Source organism: Rosa chinensis, chromosome 5, assembly GCF_002994745.2.
Source record: "Rosa chinensis cultivar Old Blush chromosome 5, RchiOBHm-V2, whole genome shotgun sequence".
Taxonomy (NCBI): domain Eukaryota; kingdom Viridiplantae; phylum Streptophyta; class Magnoliopsida; order Rosales; family Rosaceae; genus Rosa; species Rosa chinensis.
The window spans coordinates 9892610-9912468 of NC_037092.1; the positions used below are offsets into that span (position 1 = coordinate 9892610).

The 19859-nt window shown below is 37.1% G+C and overlaps 5 protein-coding genes across 5 annotated transcripts; 2 read left to right on the forward strand and 3 right to left on the reverse strand.

Annotated features, from left to right (window-relative positions):
- Positions 1-242: 242 nt before the first annotated feature.
- LOC112166786 (receptor like protein 29) lies at positions 243-2176 on the reverse strand. The gene is made up of 2 exons (XM_024303689.2): positions 980-2176; positions 243-883 (listed from the first exon to the last, which is right to left on the reverse strand). The coding sequence occupies exons 1-2, from the start codon at positions 1734-1736 to the stop codon at positions 300-302; spliced, it is 1341 nt and encodes a 446-aa protein (XP_024159457.1). The 5' UTR covers positions 1737-2176; the 3' UTR covers positions 243-299.
- A 5624-nt stretch (positions 2177-7800) lies between these two features.
- Positions 7801-8892, forward strand: LOC112201650. The gene has a single exon (XM_024342562.2). The coding sequence runs from the start codon at positions 7844-7846 to the stop codon at positions 8651-8653; it is 810 nt and encodes a 269-aa protein (XP_024198330.1). The 5' UTR covers positions 7801-7843; the 3' UTR covers positions 8654-8892.
- Positions 8893-10193: 1301 nt separating this feature from the next.
- On the forward strand, positions 10194-13873 carry LOC112167614 (protease Do-like 5, chloroplastic). Its single transcript, XM_024304657.2, has 8 exons — positions 10194-10769; positions 11447-11596; positions 12081-12143; positions 12268-12357; positions 12537-12659; positions 12746-12833; positions 13229-13303; positions 13643-13873. Exons 1-8 carry the CDS (start codon positions 10512-10514, stop codon positions 13747-13749), a joined length of 954 nt encoding a protein of 317 aa, XP_024160425.1. The 5' UTR covers positions 10194-10511; the 3' UTR covers positions 13750-13873.
- An 824-nt stretch (positions 13874-14697) lies between these two features.
- Positions 14698-15403, reverse strand: LOC112167615. The gene has a single exon (XM_024304658.2). The coding sequence runs from the start codon at positions 15252-15254 to the stop codon at positions 14889-14891; it is 366 nt and encodes a 121-aa protein (XP_024160426.1). The 5' UTR covers positions 15255-15403; the 3' UTR covers positions 14698-14888.
- Positions 15404-17781: 2378 nt separating this feature from the next.
- LOC112203093 (F-box/LRR-repeat protein At3g48880) lies at positions 17782-18795 on the reverse strand. The gene has a single exon (XM_024344113.1). It carries the CDS (start codon positions 18793-18795, stop codon positions 17782-17784), a length of 1014 nt encoding a protein of 337 aa, XP_024199881.1.
- Between the last annotated feature and the right edge of the window lie 1064 nt (positions 18796-19859).

Here is a 19859-nt window from a genome sequence, read left to right on the forward strand (position 1 = left end):
CTTCTGTTAGAAAAGGACCACAGAAAATAAAGAACATTAACTGAAGGTGTCAACATTTAGCAAGAAATCAAGTTCAATACCTGAGCAAGTACTTTGTCACATCAATACTACATTCCAAATATTTGGTTTACTCCTACAACCCAAGTATTGATCAACACTTCAACCATTGATCGTGCAATGTCCCATATATGCTTCTAAAAACTAGTTGATTGCTTATCCATTCAAGAATGAGCTAAAGTAGAAGCAAATGAAAATAAGTTCCTCAACTTGCCTCTCAGATTGGAAATTAAAAGTGTAGATTACAATAACATACTCAACAAACAAAAAACAAAACCAAATGAATTCAGTTTTACATGTGACCATGAAGAACCTGTAGATGAACTTTCCTGCACAGGGTCTTGATCCAATGGCTTCACTCTCTCAGACTCAGTTGGGTGTTCACCAGCCAAGGTCTGGTCATCTCTGGGCCCTCTTGGATTCAAACACAGAGGGGCTATCACATGGCTAGAAATATTCTCCTTCTTGTTGAGTGGATTGCTTGTACACAGCCCATTGTTTCCTCTTAGCACCAACCTCTTCCCAAGCCTCTCAATGAAATCTTCTGGAAGTGTCAGCTCACCACTCAACTGATTGTTGCTCAAATTTAGTAAATCAAGACTTGGAAGAGTGCCCAAATTTGGACGAACAGTCCCAGTGAGGCTATTGTTGCTTAGAGAAAGAGCAGTGAGATTCTTCAAGGAAGAGAGAAAGTTGGGTAATGGGCCTATCAACCCACATTCTGAAAAGCTGAGTGTTTTGAGATTCATGAGCTTCCCAACAAAGTTAGGAACTTCTGTCTTGATTGGGTTGCTATCAGCTACCATGTACTCTAAATGCTGCAAACCTGAAAGGGTTTCAGGGATTGGCCCATTTATTAAGTTGTGACTCAGATCAAGCAAAACCAACCTGTTGAGCTTCCCTATATCTGGAGGCAACATACCTCCAAGCCTGTTTGAGCTTAAATCAATCTTTTGGAGGAGTTGAAGCTGACCAAAAGAGGAGGGCAGCTGACCTTCAAGAACATTCTGACTTAAATCCAAAATGGTCAAACTATCCAACCCTCCAATTTCTTCTGGTATTTGACCACTCAAGTTGTTGTAACTCAAGTCAAGTTGCTCTAAGCTGACCAAAGCACCAATCTTACTAGGGACTTTTCCTTGTAAATTGTTCTGTGACAAAGTCAGAACCCTTAAGCTGGAAATTTGGGCTAAACTTGAGGGAATTTCACCTGAGAGAGTTGGATTGGACACAAGGGCTAGGTGCTCCAAGGAAGACAATGCACCAAAGAGCTTTGGAGAAAGAGTGACTTGTGATGTTGAAAAGCAACTAAATATTGAGAGGGTTTTCAAGTAAGGTAGTTTGAGAAGGGACTCTGATAAAGTAGCAGATGATTTGCAAGGAGGGGTGAGAATATCAGGGCCAATGTGTATCTTTGTGACGTGAAACATTGGAGGGTCTTCGTCCCCAATCTCACATTGAACACCAGGCCATTGAGTCTCAGTACATGGTTGTGGGTGCTCTAGAGGCCAATCAGAGTCCTCAAGAAGGGCACCCATCACCTCAAAAATCCCCAAAAGCTCCTTCTTTTCCATCTCTAGTGGAACCTCATCATCTGAGTCAGGCATTTCAGCAAGCAACTTCCCTGCAAAAACAAGAAACCCAACAAGGAAAAGACACACAAAAGAAGAAAAAGCCATGAGAACAAAGAGAGCAAGATAGATACTAACAAACCCAGCAAAACCCACAAGTGAAAGACCGGGGATTTAGACAACCGAAAGTGCCAAAAGTGAGTTAAAGGTTTTAGCTTTGCCCAATTCATGAATAATGGCATTGATGACAAAAAGGATCGGATCAATTCAAACTGGGGATCTTAGTGACAGAAGCAAAGGCTGCAAGAAATAAAAAAGTTGTCGCCTTTGGCTACCACATTGTCACATTAGGAAAGTGTGAGCATGACAGTGTGTGTTTGGCATTGAAGAGAGCAATGCTGAAAGAGAAACAGTTACTAGAAGTAGAAGAAGAAGATGTCAGAAGAGCCATGATGGGTGCTTTCAAAGAGATGTGTAATAGTAAATGTGATGGGACTTCATATCTCAGATTCTGAGTACGAAGCCGACAGCTATGCTTTACCAGATGCACCGTTGTCTTTTTCTCCTCTTTCTCTTGGGAATGTCCAAAGCGTGGCCGCGTGGGAATCGATTTTGTGGTGGAGTTGTACAAGTCTTGTCATTTTAGGAAAGATTCTGATGAGACATGGCTGATCATTGGGTTGTGTAATGTGTGGTGAACAAGAAACTTGAAAGATACATTTGACTTCAAATCAATCCATCCATCAATCCACAAACTTGATGATAAACACAACAGAGAATTAGAAACCAAATGAATAATCTTAGGATTTTGGCATTCAACCATAACTCTTTTTTTTTAACGGTGAATTCATTGAAACTTTAATGATTACAATCGTTTATAATGACATTCTGAGTTGATCTAGTGGTTTGGAGCAGAAGTTATGTATTAGACCTTCAACTATAACTTTAATGAAACTGATCTTGAAAGATATTGTCACTCGTTTATATTTACCTTCAAAAGTATTTTATACTCTCTTTTATATCGCTCAATATGAACTTAAAAGTTGGTGGAGACATTTTGATTTGGTTACAATTTTTTCTTTTTTTCAATTGCACAATTTTAATTCTCGTATTGCACAATATTTATTATTACAATCATTCTTGTTAGTTTGAAGATAACATTTACTTATGTAAACGGTTAATTAATTATGTGATTAAGTTCGCTCTAAAATCGATTACACCTTAAAGATAACAACAATACTGTAAAAGTTCCTTAATGCTTTTCAAATAAAACCTTAGTCGTAAATTCTGTTGTCTACTTATTGATCCTCACATCATGCACCCACTATATATCAGGCCTTAAGAGAAACTCAATGGCTACTGGCTAGGATTCTTGATCATATATATAAGATTACAACCATGCATGTGATTATGCTATAAGAATACAGTGATTTTCCGGTCTCTTGATGCTTTCTCGACTTTTTTATAATCTACTTGTTATTGTAGACCATTTGGAGTTTATTAGGGCCGGATTGTAATGCCTTATGAATCTATGCGACTATGACCGTCTTGTATACGTTTTCAACATATGAAAGACAAATAGATTATCCATCCATTTCATGTAGCAATTATGTCATTGCCTATTCCACAATCATCATTCATCTCAACTTCACATAAGCATTTGGGTTTTGAATGGGCTGGAAAGCCCAAATGGACCAAACTAGACACCAAAAGAAGAGTCCAAAACGCATGCATGGATCCACCACCATCAAGCTATAGCTCATCGTCATCAGCTACGTGCCTCGCTTTCACTCTTTCAGGCTTCAGATTCAGAAGCAGGAGCTCGGTCACCAGCATTCTCTGTCTTTCCTCGCTTTGAAATAAATTTTATGAATGCAGAAGTGGTCAGTGATGAGTCAACTTTACGACCTACGTACCTACACCTAGCCTTCTTGATTTTGATCTCTCATAAGGTGATAAGGGGAAACTTCTGCTCTCTTGATAAGGAACCTAAACCTAATAGCTGCTGATACCCATGCATGTAGTTATTGGTTATAGACTTGTAGCTAGGGTTGAAGCCTCGATCTTCGAGCGTGAAATGTTGCAGTTCCATGGGAATCGGGATGAAATATATAAGAAGATTAGAGACGAAGGTATATAACTAGCTAGGGATGGTACTTAAACCCTGATTTCCAGATAAATTTTGTAGTCTTATCTGGTCAAGATTCTTCAATCTTTCATTTTTGGTCAAATTTGATTGCCCTAGTGTAGTTTTATATCTGACTAATTATGATTGATAAAATAAGAACATTATTCATAGAGATCAAGATAATACAATGATGACCTACGATGTCAAAATTAGTTCTGTGGATGAACTGCACTTGGATTTAAGATGTTAAACTTTCCTCTATCCATATCACTGAGCTCTATTGCTGGAAGAGAAACAGAGTATAAATTTTTTTGATTTGAATATCATGAAACGTGACACTGGCAGTGTAGGCAAGCCAATATATCGATCATTTTCAGATGATTTGGTATACATTACACAACTCCATCACTGTCACTTTCTTAAAAATTAATTCAAAGCTAGCTCGATCTAGCTCCGGTTATAATTTACTGGCATTGTGATCGATCATCATTGTAAAATTCAGATTGAAACTTTCAGCAATAGTTTAGTCCATCATTTTGTTGAGGAAACTGTGGGCTGATCTTGTCAGTTGTCACCTCAACCAAGTTTATTCGTTTTTCTAAATACAATTGATATCATCAATTAGGATATCAATTAGCTGATTAGTATTATTTTTCATAATTTGATAAGTCAGTTTACTTATTTCTAGAATGAGAATGAAAATCAAGGGATCCCTTTAGAATGAGTCAGTTCTTTAATGAAAATGGTCCCTTAATGAAAATGATCGAAGGCCTTGAGTACTTCAATAATTTAAAGAATTTGTCACTACGGAAGAGTCTCTCTTTTCTATCTTGATCCAAGTAATCTTGTGAGATACCTATACAGATCAAGAATTAATATGTTCCTGTTAGTTTGTTTGTTTACTTTTTTTTTTTTTTTTTTTTGTGGTTTCGTCTTTGGTGAAGCACATTGATATCATGAGAACCATTCTAATGAGGATCACTTTATTGAGGACTAGTTGAACATTTTCTAATCAACAGTTTGAGACCCATTTTTCGATTGCATTACGGCAAATTAACTATTAGATATTTATGTATGCATGAGTATATCACTTCTGATAATTTTCTTCCAAATTATTAATCGTTAAGGCATCGAACTAGATCAAATCAATGGACGAACCAAATCTATCAGACATGAACCGTTCATGTTCATAACTGATAAATCACGATTATGAATGTCTTAACGATTTTCAATTTGGTTAAAAAATTACATAAATAATCTACACACACACACACACATATATATATATATATATATATATCTAAATATCTAACGGTTGATTTGCATATATATGACTGAAAAATGAATCTTGAAAAAAAGTTCTCAACTAGTACTGAAATTAGTAGTCCTCATTAGAAACTTTCCCTTGATATCATTATCCTAATATCCTTAGATCCCAGAGCATAACCTTCCAATCAACTAAAAAAACAAGAAGTTTAAGAATTAAACTACAAAATAGAAAATTGAAACTACAAAAGATCGAGACATCGATCGAGTTAGTCATCAAATTCCAAGAGACACGTACACCACAAAAATCAGGGCAATTCCGTGATCAAAGTAGCATAAATATTAATCAAAAACACGAAACTCGTTCTTGATTTGATGTCTTTGGAGTGTTCCTCTCGCTACTACATAATCTAAATTCTGTTGCAGTGAATATCATTTGATTATTGGATAATTTTCTCATCCATGATCTGGTTACGCAAGACAGATAGTGAAGCAAGCAATCAGTAAATGACACCCAGGTCTCATGTGTTTATGTGTTCCGCAAGTCTTTAATAAAATAAAAGCAAGTCACAAAGACCAGCGATAATATTTGGTGCAGAAAGCTGAAATGTAAGGTAAGCATGAAAACTACCAAGTATTTCATGCATATATATCTGGTTCATTATTCAAGGAAATTCCACAGTACACTGTCGCATCAATAAATTAATCATGTATTAATTATTGATTTACAATGATAGATCAACTCTTTGTGTTGGTGGACGAAAGGTTTACATTTCAATAGAAAAAGAAAAACAACAAAAAAATTATAAGCAGAAGGCACAAGAACACTCACTCCCAAACTGATCAAACTGGAAGGCGGTACTCGCAGAAAAAGGGAATTGAGAAGACCAAAGAGACATGGAGGAGGAGGAGTGGCCTAAGTTAGCCAGACTATCAGCCAAGAAATTGGCTTCACTCCAAATATGGATACAAGAAACATATTAAAATCTACAAGCTAACTGTCGAGATTATTCTGAATAAGAAACTTGATCCTCCAAGTAGTTGAAATGCGATCATTAATGAAAAAAGTTTAGCACTATATTGAGCTTAATTTATTGATATACTAAATGAACAATTTTTTTTTGTGTGGAAGCTAGGGACCCGCAGCCACTAGAACATGCCCAAGATCAAAAGAAGGGTTTGCAGACTTTTGGAGAAGATGTGTAACCTTAACTTCATGTCTTTGATTTTACTATCCAACTACCCAGATGAGTGATTGAAGAATTAATGGAAACCCTTGCAGAGTACTTAAGGACACATTAGGAAAGACGACCTTATATCATTTCCTAAACTAATCATGATCAGATCGGCGGAGAGATCACTGTTAGCTATATATAATAATTTGGAGATCAATTCCTACATAAATTTATTTTCAATTCATAGACTATGCTTGCATGTCAAGCTCTCGATCATATATGTATGTTCAAGATGATTAGGCTTCAAATGTCTTGATCATTACTAATCCTGGGCATGCATAGCTCTTAGGACGTGGCTTAATATATTAATATGCTTAATTAGTCAATTGGTTTTCAGTTAGATTACTTGGCAGTCTTGGCTGAGCAGGTGTATATGACAGCAAAGCAAGACTATTAATTAGGTAGGAGTAAAATCGTTATCAATGGTGGCTGTCAACTATGCTGATATGGCTTAGAGATTATAATTAACAAGAATAGACCATCTAACTTCTACCATCCGCTAAGAGCATATCTATCGTTCTCTCTATTTTTCACTATTGAGAAATTTTGGAGAACATACCTAAACAATTTTATCTTTTAATTTGAACAATTATTAAGTTTACTCCTCATGGGAATGTACATGTGCGTTCATTCCCTTCGTGAGTAACATATTTATATATTTAACTTCATAATCCGAACTGTTCATGTGTTACAATATTATCTAAATTCATTTTTGCAAAAATTCAATCAATTCTAAGACCTCTTGAGTCTTGACCATCCAATTGTACCACATAAATGGACTGTTTCTATTATTTATTTATTTATTTTAAAAATAATATAAATTCAAAACTAACTAAAATAAAGAAAACTAATTACATTAGCAGCTAGAATATGTGCATATGTGGCCAATAAAGTTTATTTCGGATAATTATAAATAATAGTTTCATATATCATTAATCAAAGTCGGCATTTGATACAATAAGAACAATATCGACATAACAAATATTTAATTGTTAGTCTATAATTTGTTTGAAAGATTGTATAAAGTTGTGACATGTGAATTATGTTAAGTGTAAGTTTTTGTGTACCATTCCACATTAAATCATAAAAAGCTCATACACTTAGCATCATAGTTTTTTTTCCAAACTTTGCAAAAAGAGTGGCGCGCACTTTAAGTGAGTAACAACACCAACTTGCCCTTAATGAACGAATTGATTCATTTGATAATCTTTGCTTTTACAATTTTACTTGTTATTTTTGTTATTTTTATTTTTGGTAAATTTTAGTAATTACTAGCTAGAGCAACTAATTTTTCATTACCTATACAAAGTACCTCTACGGCATAAGGAAGTAACTCAAGAAACTCTCTTCACAGCCTAGACTTCAGAGAATTTGGGACTTTCGTTTTCGAAGGTTGGAGAAATCGTGCAAGAAGACAAAGCTCACAAAGAATCTCCAATTGGGATATATATGTAATTGAAGTGTAATTGAAGTAATTCAATTATTTATCATCCAAATCACAAGTATTAAATCGCCTTGGTTTGGAACTTCTTCTCTACCAACTGAACTCTTGATCACTAAGCCCCACTTCTTTTCTCTCCATAAACATGGCCAAAACACCACCAACTGCAGTCCAAGATTCGACGAAAGCCTACAAATTCGAAGATCATTATCCTCAAGAACCCTACAAATCTAGTGCAAGATCCTTGATTGCCTTCTTCTTCTCTATACTAATTTACACTTCCATCTTCTATATTTTCAACCTCTCTCCTTCCGCTCTCTTCTACAACACCAAGTTTTGGTTTGCGATATCCAACACCCTGATTCTTATCATTGCAGCCGACTACTCTTCTTCTAAAGACAAGCACGACCAGATTAATTACCAAGAAGAGTATATGATGCATAGGCAAGCTCAAACTACTTCCTCATTTGTTTTGGAATACCCTCGTGAAATAGTCAAGGAAACCATTATTGATCACCAAGTTGCACGTCAAAATATACGAAACCCAGAAAACAGGCAAATTGTGCTTAAAGTCGACGAGCATGATGAAAAGCCTAGTGTTGATGATATTGATGTCCATGAAAAGAAAATAGTCCACGTACAGTCAAAAGGTAGTAAGAAAGAAAATATTCAAGCAAAAACTTACAAACGAAGTAAGTCGGAGGAGGTGAAAAGAGTGGTGATCGACGAATGCAAGAGCAATATTATAAGGAGGTCGGAGACAATGGAGAAGCACGAAGAAACTCAAGTAAGTACTCCGGAAGAAGTTATTGATGAATTCTCAACCATGTCAGATGAAGAATTGATTCAACTGAACAGAAGATGTGAAGAGTTTATTCAAAGGTTTAATCAACAAATTAGGCATCAATCAGTTGCAGACAGATCGAAGGCCCAAAAAACCTACCATCATGTCTAAAGTTCTTGAGTAATGTTATTCGCACTTTCGGTTTATCATTCTGTGTATAATAATCACACGATTGACAACAAACTGAGAAAGAGAATCGGAGGCTTTCCTAGAGTTTTGTTGTCTCTTTCTTTATTACAGAAAGTTTTGCTGCATGTGTTTCCTTCATCAATTTAATAATGGTAGTAGATGTATATCTAGATATAAGTTTTGTATTTCTGTTCGCTAGATAGTACCTTTTCATCTGAAAGTTTCATGTTTTTCTCTATTTCCCTATTCGTTTCATATAATTTGATGTTTTTCTTAAAGAAATTATTTTTTATTAATGTTAGCTTCAAATACAGGACCCAAAAAGCTAGATTTAGGGCCCTTTCACTAAGGGGTCTTTTTTTTGTTATTTTAAGGAATCCCTTGTGGACAGGGACCGGATTTAGGGGGTGTCAAGCTTGGGCAATTGCCCTATCTCGATATTTGAGGCTATAGTGGTATATGATCTTGCTCCAAAAGGTAATTGCAGAAAATTTCCAAAACAAACGGGCAAATATGAGGAATGAGAAGCAGTTTACGCACTTTTTTCCTATACAAAACATTCCATTGAAAATGTCAACATTCAGTTATGACCCATGAAAAAGTAAAAAAAGGTTAATAAACGATACCTTTAATAACTCATAAATGTTATAATCTTATGTTACTTGATTAGCTTATGATACCAGGGTCTAAAAGCCACGTTAGCTTCTATACGTAGTTTTCAAGTAAATGATTAGGGCCAGCTAATTAGGGAAACCAGCTTGCACAACCACAAATCAAAAGAAGTAATTATAGAATATTGATGCACCCGAGAAAATAATGGGCGATCGACACCTTGTGCATAATCAATCTTCTTCAGGTTTGGTTCTTCCTTATTATTATGTGAAAATATATATAAATCAAGCCAGTTTGAGCTTTTATAATTTGATCCAGAAACTTCTTCAATCAAAGTAAAGTTAAAGGAATTGATCGAGCTTGATCAAATATCTACGAAATGGTGACTCAAGTGTGTACATTGACTTGGGAGAAAACATACTTTGATCAACTTAGCACAAAAATAGATGCAATCTATGATTAAATTTGTTTCCTTTAGATGCATGATCGATACTAACCAAACTCGAGCCAAAAGGACTTGAATATGTGGACCGGAATATATGAGGAGTCGTTTTCCTTTGCACTCCTTGTAATATCATCAATCAGAACTTAAAGATACCATCTTCACTAAAGAGACATACTTTTCCTCATAGCGTAAAAAAGCATGATACTGAAGTAGCTAGAAGATTCTTCCTATTACTCATGGCCTCATGCTTAGTGTTAGTTACACATGGCGCGCAAGGCCCACCACAGTCATAATATTCCTATCAAGTTTCAACTGAATCTCATCAAAATGACCATAAAACCCACCTCTCCAGGTTTTGGTTTTCTAGCTCTCCAACAAATTGAGAGTGTGGGTGGAGTTCATTTCCGCCTATCCCTTCGATCCCTTTGTGGATCTTACCTCCCTCTCTCTTTTCTTTTGGTTCCTGCAGTGTTGGCAGAGGATGATCTCCGATGTGTAGATGGTTTGAGTTTTGTGGTTCTTGTCTTTGATTTCGGATCAAAATTGATTGTGGTTCCCATTAAGACTTTTTAAAGAAAAGAATAATCATTTTAAAGTTCCTAAAAATTATTTCAAACAAATGATAATAACAAAAAGATCGAATGAAGAGACTCACCAAGTTACAAGTAACAACCTTTTGTTTTGGAGCACATAGTGAGCCTACTTTATCCCAATAAGAAATAATGGGTTAGAACTTAGAAGAAGCAACCACAGAAATCAGTTAAAACACCCGGGAAAGGAACAATGGTGGTCTTGGGTTCTCTTACCCAAATCAAGCCCTCTCCACCAATACCAACCACCTCTTTCTCTTCTTCTTCTTCAAATCCTTCCCAGAAGACCCTCTTCACAAGACGAAGAGCCGTACTGCTTGGCCCAACTGCTTTGGTGGCTTCCTTGCTCCATTTCCACAACCCCATTTCATCACAACCTTCAGCAATTGCTCTGCAACAGTTACAAGATGAGCTCCAGCAGGAAGAAGACCGTGCTGTGAATCTTTTCCAGGTCCCACTCTCACTCTAAAGGCACTCTCTTTATTTTCTTCTATTTGCAAATGATGAACACCCAAACCAATTGAATAATGCTCTCTCAGTTGAGCTAGATTCTTGTTAATGTGCTTTGTTTCTTTGACCCTTTTGGCTATCAGTTGTGTTTGTTGAATAAAGAAAAGAACTTGATTGGTGATAGCTCCTTCTTGAGGAGAATTGTTGATAATCATATATATAGGTTTTTTTTTTTTCCTTCAATATTGGCACTGTAAAACAACTATTCAAGATGAAATATGTTCCAGCCATGTCGTTTCGCTTCGAAAGTGGTTAACTCAAAGTATTTGATAGGTAAAAAGTGTGTGGTCAGTTGGAATCGGTTTGAAAGCTCGTACAAGTTGTAGCCCAAATCCCTGGGATTAGTCATGGTATCTTCTTTGATTGATCAGTTTGCAGATAAAAACTTTTGTTCTGATAATGTCACAATTATCTGATAGATAAACTGTGAATGCAGACTGAAAACCACTTTGCTGACAGATACTAAGGGTTTGAAAAGCGAATTACTTATCCATGAAGATCAATACTTTTCTCAAAATTGATTCGAGTAACTAAATCTATATTATGTTCCTATTCTTATAGGTGCATAAATTGCTCATATAATTTAGTTTGTTATTCACCAATGTACTTTCTTTGCAGGAAACTTCTCCATCAGTCGTTTACATTAAAGACATTGAGATAGACAAAAGCCTAAAAGGTTCTCCTACTGCAGTCTCGCAAAGTGAGGATGATAATGCTAAAGTTGAAGGAACAGGTTCAGGCTTCATTTGGGATAAGTTTGGTCACATTGTAAGCAAATACCTCAAACTTTTCCACATTGTCATCTGATAATACAATTTCAAGGTTTTCAAAAGGGAAAACCTATTTGCCTCAGTTTGCAATATAATGCTTGGAGTAATGCTTTTAGGACCATAACTTTAGCTGAACACATTATATGGCAATTTATGTGTCAATTAACAGATAAGCAATCTGGCCTACATCATCAGATTAGCTAATATGATCAGGAAATCTGGTTGCTCGAGTTCACTGTCTGTATGTTCATTTGACATTTTCACTTTGGAAAAGTAATCATTGACATCTGTGTTGTAATTACAACAATATTATCAGTTTTTTCATACACTTGCATCCACACTTCTTTTAGGATTAAGTAAAGAATTCTGGTCTAAGTTTGAATTATCTAGTTAGATGCACCCACCCTCTCCCAAATAATTAAGTTTATTGTAATGATCTTCTACTTTCCCAGTACTGAAAGTGGTCAATCCTTTGTGTTCAGGTCACAAATTACCATGTTGTAGCTAAATTGGCTACAGATCAAACCGGATTACAGCGTTGTAAGGTTTTTGTCCTTTAATTCTACCTATGATCTTTTGTCAAATTATTTCATCACTAATAATAGTGATATTTCCGTCTGGTATACCACCATTGGTTTGACTTCCAAAGTTCTTTATTGCTGTTCGTAGGTTTATATGGTTGATGCAATGGGCAATGGTTTTAGCAGTGAAGGCAAGATTGTTGGTTTAGATGCATCTCGTGATCTGGCTGTTCTTAAGGTAGTAAAGCCTACGGTGCCTACCATTCTAAGTCTTCTCCCGAGGCCCTTTTGGCTCTTATGGAAATGAAACTTTAAGCTACATTATTGTTGCACAACTTGCCTGGAGAAGAGAAACTTTCAAATTACTAATGCACCATGCTTCAGTGTTGGAGATGCTTAACCTAATATCATCTGCAGGTTGATATTGAAGGACATGAGCTAAAACCTGTTGTTCTCGGTACATCTAGTGATTTGCGTGTGGGTCAGACGTGCTTCGCCATTGGAAATCCATATGGATATGAGAACACACTAACAATCGGGGTAACTTTTTCACAATACGACTGTTCTACAGTTACTTTAGAAGATATAGTATTTAACAATTATGTGATCCTTTTGAAATACTTCAGGTGGTCAGTGGATTAGGCAGGGAGATACCCTCACCAGATGGAAATGCCATTAAAGGAGCTATTCAAACTGACGCCGCTATTAATGCTGGTACTTTTCCAACTTGAGCTTTCAGAAACTTATTGTTGTCTCTCCTCCCTAAATACGTTTGTATTGTTTAAGCACAAATGATGTGTGCTTGATTCATCTGAATAGATTCCAAAGTCCTAGTTACGCAACCATAGTTGGCACTTGCCAGGTTCCAAGGAGACTGCTAAAGTCTAATACCTGCAAGTTATGTTTCATGCACAGGTGTAGGGATAGCACTAGAGTTAACATACTACTCAAGAAAAGTCTGTCCCTTTTCTCTGACAACATATATAGCTAAAACTTATTAAAGTCTGAGTATTTACTAATTTTATTCATGTATGAGTTATGCTGTGAATTGTTTCCACTATTGCTCATTCATGCTCTGAAAGACGTTTGTCAATGTTATATTCCTGCAGGGAATTCAGGCGGGCCATTGATTGATTCATATGGTCATGTTATTGGAGTTAATACATCAACGTTCACTCGCAAAGGTAAAGCATGCAGCTTCCATTTGGTGTATGCAGTTCAGGGAACTGACTGGTCGAGAATGAGGACTTTGAGTGTCTGAGTTGGGTTTCCAATGCTTTTGATCTTTTCAAATCTTAGGTCGCCTCTCCACCAAGTTTCCATCCCGCCAAAGTGATAATTAAGACTCAAAAGAGATTGAGAGCTCTAAACTAATTGGCACGCAACTAGTTAGATATTGAGCATCTGGTTCTACATTTTCAAATTAAACCTAGTAAAAGCCTCAAACTTTTGCATGAAAACAAAGGAGGCAACGGATTTAGTTGAACTTTTCAGAGCTTATATTGTCTCTCTCTATTTTGCAGGATCAGGAACATCATCTGGTGTTAACTTCGCAATACCAGTAGACTCTGTTGTGCGAACCGTACCTTACCTTATTGTATATGGAACTCCTTATAGTAACAGGTTTTGATGTATCAATTGTATTGTATCTAATTTATCCCCCAGATTATATGTCATTTAGGGAAACAAGTTGTATAAGTTTCATGGAACGCAATTCAAATACTAAATGTGTCATAAAAAAAAAAAAAAAAAAACTCAAATACTAAATGAATATTGATGATGGACTTGTGGAGAGAAACCATTCAGTTTCTGTCAAAGCTCGGCTTAGTAAGAGTGACATAACCTGATAACCCCAATTCTTCAGTATTGTGATAATTTACCAATGTACATCACTTTCTCTTTCGAAATAGCATGGAAGTACAAAAACTGATTTTATCATTCATTAGTCATACCAGAAACCTATTCCCCTACTCTGCCGTGCGATTCATACATTTCTGAGAACTGGGGGATGAGACAGTTTTTTCCCTTTGCCAAGCAGTGTCTGCGAGCAAACAACGTAGGTACTCAGCAAGGCAAACATGCGGTCAAGGAATGAAGCAACACCCAAGGATCGAAACCTCACCGCCTCTTGAGTATACATCTTAACTTGTCTCTAAGAAGCCTTCACCTATCGACCCCAAAAAAAAAAGCCTCTCCTAGGAGTATGGTCTGTGTGCTAGAAAGCTGCAAACAAAATGAATTGTCATATAAGAAGGTCAACTTGAATGCGCTCCCACATTCGAGGATAATGGAGGATTCACCGCTGACACTTTTCCTTTCCGGATCAAAACGGGGATGAAGCTTCAAACCAGATGCATCCCCAATACCAACTGGCTTCCCCTTTGGATCCCAACATCTTCCTCCATTTATAACCACCCTTCTCCACAGAGGCTATTCTCACTCTCATTCATTTCAAAATTCAAACCCAAAAAACAACCACCATAACATTACTAGACCACTTTTACATATCACCCATGTTTTTGGGCAAACACATTGGAACTTCAACAATGCACTGCAAAAAGATTTGACCAAAACGAAGAAGTAAAAACAAGCAATTCCATAAGAACCCTATACAATAGTGAAACAGTACTACCCAATTGCTCAGTAAAATTGAAAATCCACACTCGAAAAGCTATACTAAGTATAACAAATCCAAAACCCCAAGATTAAACAAGGAGGTCAAATTTCAACCCAGCATTGATACACAAATTTCAAAACAAACATGGAATTCTAGACCGAAAGCAGATTCATTTGTTCTTCAATGGAGCACCCAACATGGCAAGAGACACGACAAGAGCTAGGGATGAGAATCAGACCGAGGCAGCGCTGCTCCATCGGAGAAGGCGAATTCCGGCGAGTGCTCCGATACTCCACCGAATCTTGAAGAATGATGTTACCCTGTTTGTCAATGCAGTGAAAGGTGCCCAAGAAAAAGCGGCCGTCTTTGATCCCGACCAGCATTCGCCGGAAAAGAAGCTTCTTGACTCGGGTCACGGCCTCCGAGCAAGCTGGGTGGTCCGACCCGTCTGAGCTATTCGGGTTCGACCCTTCTGAGCCCGCCACCTGAATCAGTGATTCCGCTGCTTCTTGTTCCATGTTCCTGGGGTTTTGGATTCGAATGGCACGGTTTAGCTTAGAAACCCAAGAACAGTAATTGGAGTCGAGTACCCAATTTACAAAATTAGGGATTGTGTTTTTCCCTTGCTTGCGGCTTTTAGACTAGTTTTGGTTGGCACTCAGCAGACGGACTTTGTTACCATTTACCAAACACTCCCAACTTAAACCCCCTCGTGGTTCTTGCCTAGTTAGGTCACTTAGGTGTGCTCCCCAACCTAGGTTCGAATTTTGAAGCTGTCAAAGTGGTCCGGCACTGTGCTGCAATGCACAATTTGAGCATTTCACATGCGCTAAAGGAGTTTATCTTGGGCCTAGGAAACCTTTGGGTTCCCCTTGACGAAGTCAAAAAAAATAATCTCAACTTAAATTGTGACCCAGCACAGTTCTAACTTAATTTCTGAAGAATTACAACGATTAATCTTATTTGAATCAAACTCGCAACCTCTTATTTTAAAAAAATTATAAAAATTTATACTATTAGACCAATTGATACGGGCTTGAATCAATTTTTTTTTTTGGCAATTAGTAACCAACAGAAACAAAAAAAGGAGGAGGAGGAGGACGTCCATCATACAACAGAATATGCAAAAGGGAGGAAGGGGGCTGTTGTAGCCAAGTAGCCGATCATTGATGTCTCAATTGATTGTTTTCCTACACTTTATTTCAAAATACGAGATACTAACCACTTGACACAGGCTTGATGTCTCAATGACTCAATTGATTGTTTTTGTTATACTTTATTTCAGGTATAAGACATGTAGGCTATATCCACTGTGTGTGCTTGGACTTTCTTTACCGCTTCCTGTGAAAGAATCGTGGAACGCTCGATCGAAAAAAAAGGATCGTGGAACGACTTTGTAGCATTCAATAGCCCAGGATATGAAAATTATTATCATTCTGAATCACTATACATGTGGTGGCTGGCTTGGGCTAATGTGATTGGCTCATGTAAAATATACTTGATGCTCACCCGTATTTCATTTGCATGTATGTTCGTATTCTATTGCCCCGATCACAACATGGTACTGCCACATGGTAGCACAGACTCTCCTTCTAAATTTACTAGGTATCACAAACCCTCTTCCAAATTCCTATTCTACCACTGTCCTAAACCCCTAACAATCTTCATCTCCGATGCATCAAAACGCTGTGAGGCTGCAAATACCAAATATAGAAGTTTCTCACTTTCTCTACTCAAATCGTCCGAACATATCCTAAGCTTTTGGATCCGGCTTTGTAGGTTGATTTTAAGAGAACGGATATTGACTTCCAGGGGCCAGCAACCAATCCTAAAACAAGAACTCTCTATTCTTTTTTAGAGAGAATTCCATCACTTTCATTGCCAGTACCTCTTTTAGAGGCACAACCATAGCCTTCATTAGGATTAGGAATAATATGTTCTTTCCTTATTGGTAACAACATTCCTTGTTTTCTCAAGGCATTCGGTGTCCTTTCCTGAAAAAAGCAAGTAGTTACAAACTGCAATGGAAGTCTATCTATTAGTTACATTTTGTTATTGTATATTGGGCTATCTTTAACATCTTTCTGGGAGTATCCTTAACATCTTTCTTCTTTGGTTAATAAGAGTGATGCAAGTTTACAGAGGCCCAAACCAGAACATTGACAATTAAATAGCTCTTCAGATGCTTTAGGACCAGGGTTCAAACATGCTGTCTTCTTAAAATGTCCACAGTGTGGAGTCTACCAGATTGTAGTGTGCATTTGCTTATCTATTAACTGACACATAACATCAGTTTATATAACTAACATGTATTCCATCAGTAAATCATTGTTCAATCAACCATAATATTCTTCAGTGATATGTTACTGAAGTTATATGACTTCCAAACTCAGCCTCAAATTAAAAACATTTAGTACCATAAGGTCCCCTGGGAATGGGGATTCTCAAAGAATACACAGTTGATAAAGCTCTTTAAATTGGCTACATTTTGCAAGGCAACACAGTATGTACTTTACAGAAGAAAATCAACATAACCAGCTCCATTAGAAATAGTAAGTTGGATTAAGAATAGAGCATACTAGTTCCTGAAAAAGAGGAACAGAGGCCAGACAGCACTTGCTGTAAAGTCATCTCAAAATTCCTTGACGAACCACTGATCTTGAAGCATGCACTATTATCAATTTCTATAAGTCTTTGGTTACAGAGAAAAGACCTTAGACATCTGGTTAGGATTATGCGAGGCAAAACATCAAGACTAGTTGATATCTTAGAAAATTTATCAAACAGAGTTATGTGGATATTTGTCAATAAAACTAGGGGTCTCTAATCTATGTGAAAACAGCAAAAGTCTATCAATTGGTTAAAAAAAATATCTACACAAATCTATCACTTACAGCAAACACTTAAACTTCTGAAATAACAACCATAGCAATAAGATTCAAGTAATAAGGTATGTTCAAATATTAGCTCAGACAACTGCGATTTAGAATTGAGACCAAACAAAAGTATCACCTTAATGATAGACCAAGATAAGAACTTCCTTCTTCATCCCACAATATCCCATCCAATCCTGATGAAAACATACTTCCTCCATGCAGTAGCACGGGCTGGAAGGTCTGAACAACCCTCACATGCAAAATGACGAGTCTTGGAAGCAAGCTTGGATATTTCTCCATCATTATCTTCAAAACCGCCACAATGATTGGCACGAAAAAGCCCAAGATTTTTGCATCCCCGCATTATTGTGACAACAGTATCCCTTTCAATGGTACACCCTGTTGCCGATATGCACCGAAGGTTTGGCAGCAAGTTCACAATTGCCAATGCCTCAACTTGACCAAGATCGACTTGATAAAGACTCAGAGTCGTACATCTTTTGCAGTGAGCGCCAATTTGCACAACGATTCTCTCCAAAACATTATAGCGGTCAGGACTTTCGGACGCAAACATCGCCTTGAAACGTTCACTAAAGCGTTTTCCTTTTCTCAGCTCCATCAACATCTGCTGCATTACAGGCACCGAGCTGCCCCCCAAATGCAACACCTCCAAATATTTCCATTTCCCAATCACTTCCGGAACAACTTGCGAATGCTTAAAAAGCACCAAGTCATCGACAAAACCCAAAAACTTGAGGAGAGGACACGCATCTGAAACATATCTCAATGCTTCCTCTGTACAGAATGCAGGCAGCCAGAGCAGGGTAGCACCCCCTTTGCTCCGGTCGACTACAGACTTCACAAAACCAGTGATTGAGAAACTGCTCCTATTGATTCCAAAATGATCCATAAACTTATCATAAAATGTACCGAAACTCCGAGCTTCATCATCATCGAAACTCCAAGAACAACGCGTTAACTCTGGAAATGAGAGCTCTTGCCAGGATAAAGGACTGAGGCTAGCTTTGTACCACGACTTGCAGACAAAAGGCACCGCCAAAACCAGTGACTCCATTCCAACTCTGTTAAACACCTTCGATAAGCAGTCCATGTCTAACTCCTCCCATCTTCTTCTTCTTCTTCGCTTGTCCTCCTTCTCCGAAATGACGCCGTCCGTCGGCATCGCAATACTGTAGGTGAAAAACCCTAACCCTAATTCCGCCCCCAACTCTCTCTCAAACTCAATTGAGGCGTGATCGCAAGGAGGAAAATGGAAGAGGCGTGATCGGCACAGGCTTCGAGATTTAAAAGTGGAGGGGAATCTGATTGGGCCTCAAAGTCTATTGGGCCTGGGTCACTATATTACTTTCTCTTTTTTAGTCAAACTAGCAACATGCCCGCGTTTCTCGCGGGTGACATTGTGTTAAGGGAAAATAGTCAACTAAAAGGAATTTTTTTTTTATTGACCTAATTTAATATTTATGTTATGAAAGGATATTATAGACACTTCAAAATTTGGTGAAGTTCTTTGACACCAAAAAGAGAGCCTCCATTTATAGTAGTAGTCTAGTAGAGATAGTAACAAAATGTAATATTTTTCCGAGCCATGACTAATTTGAATAAAACTCTCTTTATGAAGTGTTTTAATAAGCAAAAATGATCGAACGCTTCTAGTATTAGATTCACATTTGTCAAACTTAGAGCAACTCCAACAGTTTCCTCATATTTTGAATTTTCTCTACTTTAGGTAAAAATGAGCCTCTTTTGCTCCAACAGATTCCCTATAATTATCCCTATTTTACAGAAAGTGAGGAAAGAGAAAACCAAATTCCCTATATTTACAGCAATCTCTAAAATTTAAGGAAGAATATGGAGATTTTAGAGATTGCTGTAAAATAGAGAATCTATTGGAGTTAGATAAGAAAAAGATGCTAAAGCTTTGACTTTGGCTTCCCTATTATTCAAAAATTATAGGGAAGCTGTTGGAGTTGCTCTTACAGGGTTAGCCAGGTTTCTCCTAGAACAAATCCCTTAAACACTAAAATACTATTTTCTTTTTTAAAAAACAGAATTTTGGAACTCATCCTAACTAGGAGGTTCAGCCCCGGCCTAGATGGTGTGGGATTTCATTATAAGAGATAGTTTAGGACTGCTATGACTTAAAAAAAAAAAAATGTTGCTGTTGTGTTGTGAGAAACAGTTGTGAATTAAAATAATTTTGTATTTGGTAAAAACATCTAGGTTGCT

Bases quoted from the DNA above. Each gene is read 5' to 3' on its own strand.
- LOC112167615 (XM_024304658.2), bottom strand. From the start codon at position 15,254: ATGGAACAAGAAGCAGCGGAATCACTGATTCAGGTGGCGGGCTCAGAA.
- LOC112201650 (XM_024342562.2), top strand. From the start codon at position 7,844: ATGGCCAAAACACCACCAACTGCAGTCCAAGATTCGACGAAAGCCTAC.
- LOC112167614 (XM_024304657.2), top strand. From the start codon at position 10,512: ATGGTGGTCTTGGGTTCTCTTACCCAAATCAAGCCCTCTCCACCAATA. The intron at 10,770-11,446 runs GTCCCACTCTCA...CTTTCTTTGCAG, and splicing joins GTGCTGTGAATCTTTTCCAG to GAAACTTCTCCATCAGTCGT. The intron at 12,660-12,745 runs GTAACTTTTTCA...GAAATACTTCAG, and splicing joins AGAACACACTAACAATCGGG to GTGGTCAGTGGATTAGGCAG.
- LOC112203093 (XM_024344113.1), bottom strand. From the start codon at position 18,795: ATGCCGACGGACGGCGTCATTTCGGAGAAGGAGGACAAGCGAAGAAGA.
- LOC112166786 (XM_024303689.2), bottom strand. From the start codon at position 1,736: ATGGCTTTTTCTTCTTTTGTGTGTCTTTTCCTTGTTGGGTTTCTTGTT. The intron at 884-979 runs GTATGTTGCCTC...AAACCCTTTCAG, and splicing joins AAGCTCAAACAGGCTTGGAG to GTTTGCAGCATTTAGAGTAC.